This window comes from Phaethon lepturus, unplaced genomic scaffold (assembly GCF_000687285.1).
Source record: "Phaethon lepturus isolate BGI_N335 unplaced genomic scaffold, ASM68728v1 scaffold48513, whole genome shotgun sequence".
Lineage (NCBI taxonomy): Eukaryota > Metazoa > Chordata > Aves > Phaethontiformes > Phaethontidae > Phaethon > Phaethon lepturus.
Window position 1 is genome coordinate 24505 of NW_010529318.1, and position 15700 is coordinate 40204.

The window sequence follows — 15700 nt, forward strand, 5'->3', positions numbered from 1 at the left end:
GAGATATACCAAATCTCATTGTTACCCTGTGCTGATGTTCCAGAGGCAGAGAAAAAAGAGAAAGGAGTATAAGTTTTGGAACAGTTTTTCATTTTATGGATTGTGTATTTCAGGTTTTGAAAGTAAGGGCTACTTGTGGACTTCTGGAAGATGCTTTTCTCTGATTGCTTGTCTGTAATTTCTGGTTATGTTATTCTGAAAATAAATTATGTGGATGTGCTAGGAATTGCTTTCATTTTGTACCTTTAACACATGCAGACAGACTCTAAACAATTAAGACAGTCCTGTCACAAGCTTTTAGATAAAGGTCGCTTAGAAAGCAACCAGTGAGAAAAAGCAGTTTTCTTTCATTTAGGCTTCTTACAATCTGTTACTGGAAACTCCTTTCTTATATTACCAAAACTCAAACAAAAGAGTGAGTAATTGCTGGAAAACGCAGGACAGAAGGTGTTTGAGGAGTCTTGCTAGTTTTCTGAATGTTTCTTCTTAAACTTCAGCATCATGTAAAGTAACAGTACTGCCACATTGCACAGGAAAGTAAATCTTTGGTTTTAAGCTTGGTGTGATTCCTGACAGTACTGCAGAGCAAATACGAAGCTTGCCCTTCTGAAGAGAGTATGTAGAAATGTGGGCAACATCAGAGCTGGGGCCTAACAGCTGCTGGGACCTAGACTTTTACTGTAGCTTTAGGACTGTAAACTCCTTGAGAGTTAAAGAATTGAGCCAATTTTAAGAGCAGGTTAAAGGATAATACAGTCATTCTGCTCAGGACTACGCATCTTTCACTTCGCTTAATCTATATGAAATTTATTATCACTTTCTCACTCAAGAGGAAACTGGATAAGAATCAAAGTATTGAATTGTCACTGTCTTGTCATAAAGTGAACAGGTTGATCGGGTTTGAGCCAAAAAAGATCTGTTTCTTGGGTGTGAGGAGGAAGCATTCAGTTTGTAGAAATTTGGGGATCTGACTTGGTATTGTGAGTAGTTACACCTGAATCTGCAAAGGCACTGCTGTGCTTCCTGTGTCTAAAGAGCCTGTAATAGGAAATTGTTCTTTATATTGGAAAAGCCAGATGCATAAAAACTTCATATAGTCTTATATTCATATATTCAGGCAGTTTACATGCCTGAGGGACGGGATGCCATCCAGAGGGACTTAGACAAGCTCAAGAAATGGGCCCGTGTGAATCTCATGAGGTTGAACAAGGCCAAGTACAGGGTCCTGCACATGGGTTGGGGCAACTTCTGGTATCAGTACAGGCTGGGGGATGAAGGGATTGAGAGCAGCCCTGCTGAGAAGACCTTGGGGGTGCTGGTGGATGAAAAGCTGGACGTGAGCTGGCAACGTGCACTCACATCCTAGAAAGCCAACCGTATCCTGGGCCACATCCAAAGCAGTGTGACCAGCAGGTTGAGGAAGGTGATTCTGCCCCTCTGTTCTGGTGAGACCCCACCTGGAGTCCTGCATCCAGCTCTGGAGCCCTCAGCACAGAAGAGACATGGACCTGTTGGAGCAGGTCCAGAGGAGGGTCACAAAAATCATCAGAGGGATGGAACATCTCTCCTACGAGGAAAGGCTGAGAGAGTTGGGGTTGTTCAGGCTGGAGAAGGCTCTGGGGAGACCTTATAGCAGCCTTCCAGTACTTGAAGGGGGCTTATAACAAAGATGGGGACAGACTGTTTATCAGGGTTCCTAGCAGTAGGGCAAGGGGTAATGGTTTTAAACTAAAAGAGGGTAGATTTAGAGTAGATATAAGGAAGAAGTTTTTTACAATGAGGGTGGTGAAACCCTGGCACAGGTTGCCCGGAGAAGTGGTAGATGCCTCATCCCTGGAAGCATTCATGGTTGGTTTGGATGGGGCTCTGAGCAACCTGATCTAGTTGAAGATGTTGCTGCTTATTGCAGAGGGGTTGGACTAGATGACCTTAAAAGGTCCCTTCCAACCCAAAGATTCTATGATTCTTAGAACTACTGAAGGCCCTATTTCTCTTCATGAGGTATCTTGAACAGAACTTGACTGTATGAAAAAATGATTTATCTGGTAGTATTTTTAAAAGCAACACACTGTTCATGCACACTTTCTGTACTAGCTACAGAATCGCCTTGGTAGAATTGAAGACCAGTCTGGCAGCTCCACTTTTCTGAGACTATTTTGAGGAACTTTGAAGAAGGTGTCATCAGTTCTTAGAGGTTTTGTTTTTCTTGGAAAGATTTCCTGAGATCTGGCTTTCATTTTAATTCCATCTATGTCTGAATTGTTGGGAATACAATAGTAGAATGAAGCAAATGGAAAGCTGGCCTACTGGTTCGATGATGGGGAAAAAAAAAGTCTTTGTATTGTTAGTGTCTGTGACCAACTCATCCATGGATGTACGATGCAGACTAAAAGAAATGCCAGATTATAATACACATTATATTTTTTTACTATTTTTTTTAATTTAATTAAAAAATAAGAATGCAGGTACAGTGTGCATGGTGTCATTCATGCATAATTTTTTTTCAGTGATGACCTTCTGGAGGATTCAGACAGTGAAGAGCATTCCAGATCGGAATCTGTGACAGGTAGGTTATCTCTGATGCATGTAATATTTTAGAGATCAGGAGGGAAATTGTTCTTCTCAGGCTTCTAAAAAAGCTCTGTCAAAAGTAAAGGATATTATATTCACTGTATTAGAAAAAAGAAAAAAAAATTACCCTGAAAGCAATGCCAATATTTAAGTCACTGTGTAGTGAAGAGATTTTTTACAGGAGAAAAGAAAAACTCTACTTTGTTTGTTAATAAATGTCTTATTTGACAACAAGCATTGCTTATTTTCCTGTCAATAAAACACACAAACCAAGTTAAAATAATTTACTTAGAACAGGAACAAATCATAGCTGTACAAACTCTTTAAATGCAGATGATTGCCAGAGAGAGCTCCTGTATCTTGATTGTTTCCCTGTGGGTATGCACTTTGATAGAGTATTTCTGTTCCTGAATAAAGTTTTCATATGGAAGCAGAACAGTGCTATGCATGGTGTTCTTGTGTTATTTTCTTAGGGGTTCAATCGGGAATTTTGATGGGAGGGAGGATTACATACTTATTTTCAATAATCCAGATTACATCTTTGAGATCAGCAAATGGGGGAAAAAAAGAACATGCGCATGTGCATACACACAAGGAAATAGGCTTGAGATGTAAAAAGGATTTTTTTTTCAACAAAAGTATTAGCAAAGATGGTGCTCTGTCATTTTTGCTTGTCACCTCTTAATGTGGGTTTGTACAGTGTCCTTTGTAATCTTTATGTTACTTAACAATGAATCAGAACAGTTCAATTATTCTTGCAGTACTGTTTAATTTGATCAGGCTATCTCTTAATTTTTAGTGTCTCTTACTGGGTTTTGTTTTCTAACAGCTTTAAGTTTCTAATAAGGTGATCTGTTACATGGTGGGAAGTGTCAAATTTTAGAGTAAAATGACATGTTTTTCAATTAAGATTGGAGAATGAAGCTCTGGAATTGCAGATTTTTGATGGCACTAGATTGTCTAGGTAGGAAGGGGAATAATATATGGCAGAACATGATTTGAGTTTATTAGATTGGTTGGATTTCAGTATGGTGGTCTAGCCAAGTAAAATAATTGGTAGAAAGATAACGCTGTTTACTGGGAGACTTGTTACAAAGGCTAATGTCCTGTTCTCTTTACTTTCACTCTTGCTGATAAAATTAGGAGAACCATTAGTCTATGTGGCAGGAATAGAATTCTGGGCCTCTTTTCTTGTTTCTTGACTATCAAATCTTGAGCATATGGAATGTTTTAATATATTGAAACTGTAGACCAGTGACTTTTTTTGCTTAATTATGCGGATAAGTCCGATATGATTCCTTTTTATTGAACATAGATTATATTAAACATTTTTGTTTTAAAGGGCATACATCACAAAAAGAAACCATGGAAGTCAGCCTTGATATAACAGCTCTCAGCATTCTTCAGCAACCTGAAAAACTTCAGTGGGAAATTGTTGCAAATGTTCTGGAAGACACGGTTAAGGATCTAGAAGAACTTGGGGCAAATCCCTGTTTGGCCAACTGTAAGAGTGAAAAGATGAAGGAAAAACATCTAGAACAACACAACATTCCCTTTCCTTGTTTATTAGCTGGAGGCCTATTAACATACAAATCACCTGCTACCTCTCCTGTTAGCAGTAACTCTCAGAGGTCACTGGATGGCTTAAGTAGGACTCGAGGTGAGAGTGTCTCAGAGCAGGGATCAACTGACAATGAATCCTGCACTAATTCAGAACTGAATTCCCCTCTGGTAAGGAGGACTTTACCTGTATTGCTGCTATACAGCATTAAGGAGTCTGATGAAAAAGCAGGAAAACTCTTTTCACAGATGAACAATATTATGAGTAAAAGTATACATGATGATGGTTTCACAGTTCCACAGATCATTGAAATGGAGCTGGACAGTCAGGAACAGTTGCTGTTACAGGATCCCCCTGTAACTTATATTCAACAATTTGCAGATGCTGCAGCCAACCTAACTTCTCCGGACTCGGACAAGTGGAGCTCTATGGTTCCTAAGCCTGGGACTTTGGTTCAGTGCCTGCGTCTGCCAAAGTTTGCAGAGGAGGAGAACCTGTGTGTAGATTCAATCACGCCTTGTGCAGATGGAGTTCATTTGTTAGTAGGACTGCGGACTTGTCCTGTCGAATCTCTGAGTGCAATAAATCAAGTAGAGGCCTTGAATAATTTAAATAAATTAAACTCGGCACTATGTAATAGAAGGAAGGGGGAACTAGAATCAAGTCTTGCTGTAGTGAATGGCACGAGCATTGATGTAATCCAACATGAGTCACCAGCAGATGTACCAACCCCTCTAATAATTCAACCTGAACAGAGGAGTGTTAGTGGTGGATACCTAGTGCTTTATAAGATGAATTATGCCACTAGAATAGTTACTCTAGAGGAGGAACCGGTAAAAATCCAGCATATCAAAGATCCCCAAGACACAATTACCTCAATGATTTTGCTCCCACCAGATATATTGGATAATCGAGAGGATGACTGTGAGGAGCCTGTAGAGGAAATACAATTAACTTCTAAAAATGGCAGTGGGAGAGAGAGAAGATCCGAGATCTGTACTCTTGGGCACCTGGTAATAACTACTCAGGGAGGATATGTAAAAATACTAGATCTTTCGAACTTTGAAATTCTGGCCAAAGTGGAGCCACCTAAAAAAGAGGGCACTGAGGAACCAGATATGTTTGTCTCTGTGATATACTGTTCGGGCACAGACAGATTATGTGCATGCACCAAAGGTAAGACTCTTCTTAAAAAAAAAAAAAAAAATGCTTGATTTGACTGTATTTGGATTATATTACAGAATGTTAGAATTGAAGTTTCAAAATAGTAACAGGCAAATTCCGTTGAATTTATGTATGGTTTAATTCTGTTCGAGGGAGCATGGACTGTAGTTAATCCTCATCTTAAATGTAGATTTTAATCTCTAAAATGGGAATAACTCTTGGGTATGTCCGACATACTGGTAAATTTGTTCTTGTAGAGGCACTGATTTTTCTTAAATCCAAAACAAATAAAAGTAATTCCTGTATGTAATAATTCCTGTGCTAGAGAGCCACGTTTCAGAAAAATGTCTCCTGTCTGTAATTGGTGATACTCGAGAAGCTAGAGAAGAATAATGCTTTTATGCCTTATTCCAGTGGTCAATTCTATTTTCTTTCAGATAGGGCTGCTGGTTCTGCTTCAGCCTTTTTCAATTGGGATTACACGTCTTTGAGCATGAGCGGCAGACTATCCATTGGATTACCAGGATTGTTAAATCTTTTTCAAAATAAACAGAAGGCATTTTGAGGGGGAGGGGGCAGGTAGGAGGGGAGTGTAACTCAAGTCCAGGCAACTGCTATTTCATAGAAATCCCAAAACCACCACACACCTCCCCACTTCCTTGTGTCGCCTTGGGGCAGTGGAAACAGCTCTGGCTGTCATCCAGTGGAGTTCCTCTGTGCACCAATGTCTCATTTAGTTCTCCTGCACTTGAATGCAGCTTTGATGGAAACGCTTAGCCTCTCAGAGGGGCTAAGCTGATGGGATGGTTCACACGTTTCAAATGAACTCCCACCAATAACATGTTGAACTTTACTAGAAAAATTTAAATTGACACATTTCCTCCTTTTGTAGTGGTGGCATGTTGATTACACAGTCCGCTTATGAGCCGTTGTTAAATCAGATTTATCTGTTATTTCCAACAGATAAAGTCAAGTTTATTGTAGAAATCTCATGTCTGAGAAGGGACCTGTGTTTATCACTTAGCTAACAAGAGTTTTAGTGGTGGAGAACTTAAGATATGCTTTTTTTTGTATGGATGAAAACATCATGTGTTAGCAACTAGTGTTTATATCTGCAGATTCTCAATGGAAACATTCATATTTACTAAAATGTTCTCTTTTGGTAACTGCTATTGAAGAAATGTCTTAAACTGGTTTAGCTTTACTTAAAAATGCATGCTTTTTCCTAGTTAAAATAGAATGGTTATTTGAAAGGTTAATTGCCTTTGGAAACTGTTAGTATAACTGTTGTGTCCATGTCATAATTTTTTTTACCTATACTTTGCTGATCAAACTGCAGTCTCAATTTAACAAAACCCAGACCTTGCTAAGGTTTTTTCTCCAGAATTGTACTAATACTAATTCTTTCTTACATCAAATCTATTCTGTCTTTCTTGTGTTTTAAGATTAGTGATAAAAGTTAAAGGTCTTATTGTTAATGTGCACAATACTTTCCCATCCAGCATTAGTGTGTATGATAATTATATTCTTTTAGCGTTTGGCATTACCTAAACCTGTTTTGGGACCTTGAGTGAAAGATATGCAGGTCTGTTGAGTTTGGAGCATTTATTCTGTGTGTGTAGGAGTATTTGCCTCTTCTGCCTAGATAACGACCATCTCTGTTACTGACTGGAGAATACATCATCTTCCTCGTAATAGACAAGCATATCATTCTGCTTTTTCAGTAAATATCTGTATTTTTTTCTCTCTGAGTATGTTATAATATCCATCTAGTAATTTATAAATAGCTTTGCCATGACTTCTTTTGTTCTTGCTGCCTTCAAGATGACCGAGATTATGGGTTTTTTCTTCTGTAGTCCTAGATGTCACAGGTATCCCTCTGCCTTCAAGTTTCTTCTTTTGAATATAGTACTTTGATAACTCTTTGGGGTTTTTTATCCATTGATTATTCTTACCTTTTATTTACGCCCACTGCACCTCTATTTGGAACTTGATTTTCTGCTCTGCAACCAAGTCAGAATGAACTTCAGAATTTGTTGCTTAAATGTCTTTAGAAGCTTTCAATTTCTGTTCCTTTTTTAACATTTCAGTCACTTATCCTGGTATAATTTTTCTCATTTTTGAGATATTAAGCCCAAAGCCATCATAAATATTTAGGGACCAATGTCCGTTAGAAGTCTGGATTTCAGTGTCTGATACTAGGTACATCTGAAGCCTCAGTCTCCTACGTTTGTACCAAAATATGAAGCTTTGTAAGGAATGAGTTGATCTTAAATGTTTATAAATAACTGTACTGCATAAAATTCAGAAATACTAATAGAAAAAGCAAATAAAAAAGCTCAACTATTAATATACCTTTTTTATCCTATATCTTGTTGTACATTTGAATAACTTGATATAAGGAATAGGCTTTGCATAGTTTTTGTTGTGTTGAAGCATAGTAATCCTTTAATTTTTTGGCTATAAGTGGGTAAAATTGCTCGATTAGCTGCTAGGTGGCTGAAGATATTTTTAAAAATTATTAGTATTTTTTCTTAAATGCACTTTTCTTGGGCTTCTTCCAAAATCACTTTGAGGTCTTTGCTCCTCTGTATTTACTACCACATATGGAATGGTGCCGGCAGTCTGACAGCGTTAGGAAGGTATGTGTTGAAAGTAGAATAGCTGTATTCACTGATGTATTCAACGTTAGTGGTTCTAGCAAGTAACTTCTAGTGCAAAGACATAAGTGAAAAGTAAGTGGAAGATCTGGACCCTACATGCACTGGAAATGCTTGGATGTTGTTGGAAAACTATTTAAGGATATAAGCTGAGCAGTATATTCTTTCCTATTTACTTGTTGGGATGGTGGGAGTAGGCAAAGAGGTACTTTAATGTCTGAAAGTTTTGGATGCAGAATAGCCTTTTTCTTTGCTGCTGCTCCTGCTTGTTGACATTATTTTCATTGGTAGAATATATAATTTTTCTCCAAGCTGCCTTTGATATATAACTGACAAGAAACCTTTGCACGAATGGGTGTTTCAGGTTTTGAGTGGATTTATGTAAAGATACTTTAGACCTGTATTCACCATCATGCAACTTCGAATTGGGAATAATTATTCCTATCCCGCTTCAAAACATTACCTCTTGGTGTCAGCTCCAGGTGCTTCTCTGTTTCTGAAGTTGACCTCTGGGGAGAAGTGTGCAAGTATAAGTATATTCTTGGTTCCAGTTCTGTTAAGCAAACTTAGTGGACTTTAATCTCTTTGTATTTTGCTTTCTTCTCTTCCCCTTGGCCAAGGTAAACTACAGTTAATAGACCGTAGTTAATAGACTACAGTAGTGCTTTGTGCGTTATCATATGGCGGTTTTAAACATTTTGTCTTGTGTCATTAATATAAAACAGCTTAAATTCTGCTTTTGTAGCATTCAAAATAAGTAAATTCTTTGTTATAAAACTCTGCAGTAGCCTGACAGGTATTGTTTTTGAATGGGGTTACAGCTGCAGGGTGGTCTTTTGATGATATTTGAAGCCTGTTATCTGGTGTTTAAGAGGATCAGATATAGTGTGGTTTGGATGCATAGATTTCCAGAGTTATAGTTGTCACCACTTTCTTTACCTCTCAGTTTTCATTGAATTATATTTCTTTTTTTAAATTGCAGTCCTACCAAAAATTACTTAAGAAAACAGTTTGCAGCATATGTTCTACTTTTTTCTTTTTTTGGGTTTGTTTTGGTTTGTTTCCTCAATTTAGCTGCTTAGATGTGGTTAGCTGCCATACAGGCAATTTTGTTGAACTTTGCTTTAGAATATGGAATGAGGTGGAAAAATGGACATATCTGAAATGTTCCTTTTTAAATCTGATATAAAGGTGCAAATCTCTGCTTGTGTTTTGTTTTGGCAGTTTTGAAAATTGTGCATACTTGTGTTTCTTGGAGTATTTTTTAAAGGATCATTAAGAATTGTCAGTTTTCTGTCTTTCATTGCTACTGATGGTTCTCCCTTGTCAAGTTACAAACTTCAGTGTCTGAAGGTCTCTGAAGAAATATTATTGAGTAGGAAAGTGAGGTGGCATTTCAAACAAATGCTACGAGAAGCAGAAATGTTCAGGGTGTTGTGGTGAAGCAGCTACTTTTCGCCCAGACTGTCTGATGGAGTAGGTGCTAAAATCTGTGCGATCTGTTTGAGTGCTAGAGTTCCTTCTAGTGAGTGAAACATTCCTGGATTGTGCTCACCTAAAATCTACAATCTAATTATTGCAAAAATCTAGTTTTTGAATGTGTGTGAGTGAAGGTTTTACAGTAAATCATTTCCTTACTGAGTCTCGTTGAAAATGCTAATATTTGTCTTCGCATTACATCTAGCAAAAAAATCTCTCAACAGAAAATTAATTTGATTTTTAAGAAGTGGTTCTTCAGTAGTTCCCTAAATTTATTTAGTTATATTTTCAGTTTAATTATTATTTGGAACTAGTTTGAGGAAAAGCAAGGGGAAAAAAGTTTTACTACTTGTTTTTATCATCAGAAAGAAGAACTCTAGTGCTTTTTCATTCAAGCAGTTCTTTTTTTCTGCCTGTATTGCTTCAGAGCCTACAGACAAAAAGACCCAACTGCAGTTGAAGTTCCATAATCAGATTCTCACAAATAGCAATTCCTAGATCCTATAGTACTGCATCCAGCTCTGGAGCTCTCAGCACAGAAGAGACATGGACCTGTTGGAGAGGATCTAGAGGAGGGCCACAAAAATGATCAGAGGGATGGAACATCTCTCCTACAAGGAAAGGCTGAGAGAGTTGGGGTTGTTCAGCCTGGAGAAGAGAAGGGTCCAGGGACACCTTATAGCAGCCTTCCAGTACTTGAAGGGGGCTTATAACAAAAATGGGGACAGACTGTTTATCAGGGTCCCTAGCAGTAGGACAAGGGGTAATGGTTTTAAACTAAAAGAGGGTGGATTTAGACTAGCTATAAGGAGGAAATTTTTCACAATGAGGGTGGTGAAACCCTGGCACAGGTTGCCCAGAGAAGTGGTAGATGCCCCATCCCTGGAAACATTCAAGGTCAGGTTGGATGGGGCTCTGAGCAACCTGATCTAGTTGAAGATGTCCCTGCTCACTGCAGGTTGGACTAGATGACCTTAAAAGGTCCCTTCCAACCCAAAGATTCTAAGATTCCCTCATTCTGTGATCACATTGGATCAGTTCTTTTGGATATTGTCTACTTCTGAATTAGTCAGAGTTGGAAGCTGTAAACGAAATCCACGAACACTGAAAAGTAACCCATCACATACATTTGTATCTTACTGATTGCTTTACACTTTCATTTATAAGCACTTTTTTCTTTAGGTGTCTGTTTTGTGTTTTTTCTTTCTTTAATGTTATTTTCTATATACTTAATTCTCCTAAATTCTTGCCTCCAGTCTTGCATTATAACAAGGGTTTTTCTAGTTGCTCCCCTTTGTTGGATAAAGTGTTTTTTTTCAGACTGGAGTTTGGTATGTCAAAAGTGAGTTGTCTATGCCAGTATTTCTTGTTGCAAGCCTGGCAGAACTGGTTGGTACTTTCATACATTTGAGAATTGATTCCCTCAAATCTTGTACCTTCCAATTATAACAGATTTCTTGCTCCTGAGTTGTATACAATGTATTACTCTCTAGGGTTTTTTTCTGGTTTCGTTTGCCTATCCTATTTGTCTCTTCCATGTCATTAGGCTTTGTCAGCCTTGCTTACTGATGTATTTGAAGTTTAGGAATCAATTCAGTGTATTCAGTTTTCTGCCCTCATAGGCAATGGGGTCTCATGAGACTGGTGAGAGGTTAAGTTTTTTCTACATCAGAATTAGCATTGGAAGTGATGCTGAGAGATCATCTTCAAATCAGGATCAATTGCATTTACCTATTCGGGAGTCCTGATCAGCCTGTTTTTGAAGATCCTCAAGATGGAGTTTTAACAGCCTAGTCACAAAATTTCTTCTACTGCATGCTGTCCTTGATGATTATTTTTTTTTTCTAGTGTTTAGCCTGTTATCATCTTTGGTGATTGGAGTTATTACTGTTGTACTATGCTTTATGAACATGGCAAAGAGATTGCTTCAAAAAGGGAGGGGAAGACAGAGTTTATTTAGGTACTGTCCTCCTCCAACCATTTGTTTTCTTAAGCTCCGGTCCTTTTAAACTTTTCTCAGGGGCTTTGAAAGAAAAAAAAAGCCTTACTCTCCCAAAAGACCTGCTCCAGTCATTCCATTTGTTTCTTGATGAGACACCTAAAATCAGGCACAGTACTCCTACAGATGTCTTTGAATGGAACACAAGAATTCCTTAGCAGCTCTGCAGTCTGTACATACCATGTGTGCGTATACATAGTGGTATGTTTGCACTTTTGAGCAGGAAATTGAATCAGGTTTATCTTCTGACTCACATGAGCCTCTTTTACAGAACTGCTGGCTAGCTGTTTTTTCTTCATCCCATAATAGTGCATTTAATTATTTCTTGCTAGGCGTAGTAACTTTCACATGTCCCTGTTCAGTTGCATTCTATTTTTTCATAAGGCAGGATGGCATTTTACAGCTGAAATCTCCAAGAATAGTCTAAATTCTGCTGGAGTGAGGTTTTGGGGAAGCTTTCTTGAGGACATTTTTCAAGTGTTCTGAGCTAGTAAGTTTAGAGCTAACCCTTTCTGTACAGGCAGTGGTGAGTCAGGGAGAATTCTGAAGTTTAGTGGATAGTTTCCTGTGCTACGGCTTTGTTTTCTTAATTTCTTTAACTATGTGGGTATTGTTCAACTGTGTCCTTGTGTTACGATTTGCTCTGACCATTGTGTCACTCCTCCAGACTCCTGCCAGAGTGCAGGGTATGTTCAGGACACCAAACATTTCACCAGATTGGCTTTGACTGTAGTGGCCTAGTCTCTGACATGTTCTCTAGCTGGTGCCAGTGCTGCTTTCCTGGAACTGGTAACTGTTTTGCCAGAAGGAAGCTTGGGGTTTATTTGGATGGTCTTACGATTCGTATGTTCTGTTTGTATAACCCACCAGGTTCTTGAGTCCAAGCAAATTACAGATTTTAAATACAATTCATGATTAAATTGACAATGTTTTCAATGTGTTACCTTTGAACATGTGAAGTATAATGATGCTGGTTTCCAATTATTCTCCTTTGTGATCACTCAGTAAGTCAGTAGCAGCTTTCGTATCTTCTTAGTAATACAGCAGAAGCATTTATCATCTCTGTCAAAGTGATGCAAGCAGAGAAGTCTTCAGATAAACTACTACTTAGAACGTTTGCTACCTGCCTAGAATTGGAAAGCACCAGATGAGTCACTTGCAGCCTACTAGTGAATAACATGAGCCAGTAGTAAGAAGGGGGGGACAGGGAAGTCAGTGCTGCTGTTTTTTTACACAGATCAAATTTTTTTTTTTCCCCCCTGCCACTTGACTATAGGATCTGTGGTATCTTTGAAACAAATAATTAAGCATGCATTATCAGAAGATCATCTTTGGATCTCCTATGAGAGCAAATGCTTCCTTTGTGGTACAAGAGTAAAGCCACCTGCAGGGTTGTGGAAAGTGTGCATAAGCACTCATAATTTTATAGGCTAATACTGTGTAACTGAAGTTCATGATAAACTTCATTAAAGAAGTTTTTAAAAAACAAATCCGAGGAAGTGAGATATCTCAAGTTTAGCACAGAAGTTTTCTTGGAAGGGTGCTGGAGTCTTTCAGGAATGCAGGGATTGTAACTCTTCTCTTGTAGTTATGGATTAAATGGTAAGGATGTTTTTTGCTGCTGTTAGTTAGTGACAGAAACTCAGAAACTTGGTTTGAGGACCAAGGTTTTGTTTCTCCAAAATCAAACCCTATGCAACCATTTACAGAATAAGTGAGACCTTGGCATGGCTTTCCCTTAGAAAAAACACAACTTTCTGAAGTTCTTTGGCATTTTTCCTGCTGTGACCTGTAAAACTGGGAGAATGGTACAAGTCAGTATATTGAACTTCCATTGCATGAGGGTGAACTCCGGGACAGGGCATTTTCTGGTTTTGCTTGTTGAGATCATTCTCATCATTGATATTTGATAAATAGCACAGGAAAGAAACTGAGGTTTGGCTTATTATGAAATGAAGTTGTCACGGTCTGTGTTTTCTAATGAGTCCCTAATTCTCTTTGAGGAAAATTGCTCATTTGTGAGCTGTTTAATTTCAAGGAAACTCATTATAAGTGTTATTTGCTAGAACTATTTTTTTGCCTTCCAGTCTTGGGCTCTACTCAGGATGTACTGTTCTGCACCGGGGGTGTGTGGGTTTGGGCTGAGAGCGGGGCGGTACAGGCTTCTTGCTGGATCTCGGTGGGAAAGGCCCCACCAGCAAATGGCTTAATGAAATAGCTGTTTTAATAAGATAAAATAAAAGGAGAAATATAGATAGTGAAAAAATCTCACGTCCCTGCTTTCGTGCAGCATCACCCAGGCCCCAGGTGGATTTTCCCACAGCACACTGCGCAGAGCCTGTCCATGGTGAGGTTCTTCCTGTTTGGTCATTTGAGCTGCTATTTTCCTCTTTTTATTCTGTCTTGTTAAAATAGCTGTTTTATTAAGCCATTTGTTGTCAGGCCTTTCTTACTCAGATCCAAAAAAAACCCCCTGTACTAGCGGTCTCTGCCTCCCACACACTTGCACTCTGCCTCGCTGTGCCTCTCTATCGCTTTCCGTTTCATTCCTCTCATCCCCCACAGTGCAGAAAATGTACCCGCTGATCATGCTTTTATCTTGAGTTTTTATTACATGTATTATCTCAAGTTTGTTTATTTCAGATTACCTGGATAATTTGCATAACAGGGTTTGTCATAACATCAGTCAGATGCTGAAGGACAATCTGTAATCAATTTTCAGAAAAACTGTGAAAGGCCTGCCCTAGGATTTTCCTCTCTATTTAAATCCTACTGATTAGAATTTTTGTAACTTCTAAAACTGTTAACGGCCCTTCCCTTCCCCTCAACCTTATGTAAGATTGAGCATTCTTTCTCAGTGACTTCTTTGGAAATTATTGAATCCATCTATCTCTATCTGTAGTGATGAATAACGGGCAACTTCCTTGAATGATTTCAAGCTCCCATCAAAACATTGTGTCCCTTGAAAATTTTGGACTTGCTGTTTTGGCTGTTGACCTGATCAGTGTTGTTATACCAGGTTTTATGAAATACTGTGAAGAGCCCCTTAGTTAGGAGAGTTCAGTGGGGAAGTGATTTTTCAGTTCTCAAATATTGAACTTTAAAAGGAAGTCTATGTAATCTGTACAAATGAGGTAGTGTAGGCCTTCAGTTGACATGATGGAATATTTTCTGTTTAAAGCATGTTTTGCATTATGGAAAGTGTCATAATGGTTATGATTTTGCGTTCCTATTGAGGATTCCTTAGTTAAATACCTTCACCCCCCCCAATATTTTTTTTTTTCGTTTGATGCCATTCACAACTGGAGTTAGTATTTTTATAGTTCTGTGTTGCATTTACCATGAAAAAATTTGTAGTAGTGAAGCAAAATGAGTATTCCTGTATAATCTTACTGGTTTCAGGTCCTACATAACTACTGTCATAATTTGTGTAGCTCTTCTCACAAGACAGGCTTGCAGTTGTTGAGTTTAGCTGTATGCCTTTCTAAACTTGCTTCTTTTGTTGTCTATGATGATTCTAGGTGGAGAACTTCATTTCCTTCAGATTGGAGGGACCTGCGATGACATAGATGAAGCTGATATACTCGTAGATGGATCCCTTTCCAAAAGTGTAGAACAATCATCAGAAGGCACCAAGCCCTTATCTAACCCTTCTAGTCCAGGCATTACAGGTAAACTGCACATGTTTAAATGTATCCTAAGTAAAAAAATTCTTGAAGCTGTATATTAAGATGAGTTAAGTTAATAGCATGCTGCTTTATACTTTTTTTTCTGCCCAAAGTTGGAGTTCTATAGTTACTGTATGTCTTATCACTGGTTATGTACAAGCATAACACTTCAGCAGTTCCTGATTTAAAAACAAAAAGAAACAAAAAAAACACAAACAACAACAAACCACAAAACCAAAACAAAACCAACACTTTTGTATAACTGATTGTTTTTCTAGTCTCTACATGTGGAGAGATTCTAAGTGTGGCAGACAGGGAGAAACAGGTAATGGTGCAGGCACTGAGCTTCCCTCATAGTTTACATAGGCTTGAGCTCTTTATGTGGAATTAAAATCATATGTTCATTACGTAAAATTGCTTTGAAGTTTCCTGCAGAAGCTGTACAGCTCTACTTAACAAAACTGTTCAAAACATGTATTCAACTGTTACTGTTGCACACAGTGAAACTGGTGCTCTCTATACTTCAAGCAGTGCAGTTGCTGCTGATAAATCAGGCTTATGATGTGAACTCTTGGACTTTGGCTGGGTTGTGTGAGTT

The 15700-nt window shown here is 38.3% G+C and overlaps 1 protein-coding gene across 1 annotated transcript in view; it reads left to right on the plus strand.

Annotated features, from left to right (window-relative positions):
* The window catches only part of BIRC6 (baculoviral IAP repeat containing 6), a gene marked incomplete at its 3' end in the record, with an annotated part of 95893 nt that overhangs the window by 9120 nt on the left and 71073 nt on the right, over positions 1–15700 (plus strand). Inside the window, exons 8-10 of the mRNA XM_010283892.1 lie at positions 2508–2566; positions 3914–5308; positions 14956–15105. Coding sequence (XP_010282194.1) covers positions 2508–2566; positions 3914–5308; positions 14956–15105 — 1604 coding nt within the window. The remainder of the gene's footprint in view (positions 1–2507; positions 2567–3913; positions 5309–14955; positions 15106–15700) is intronic.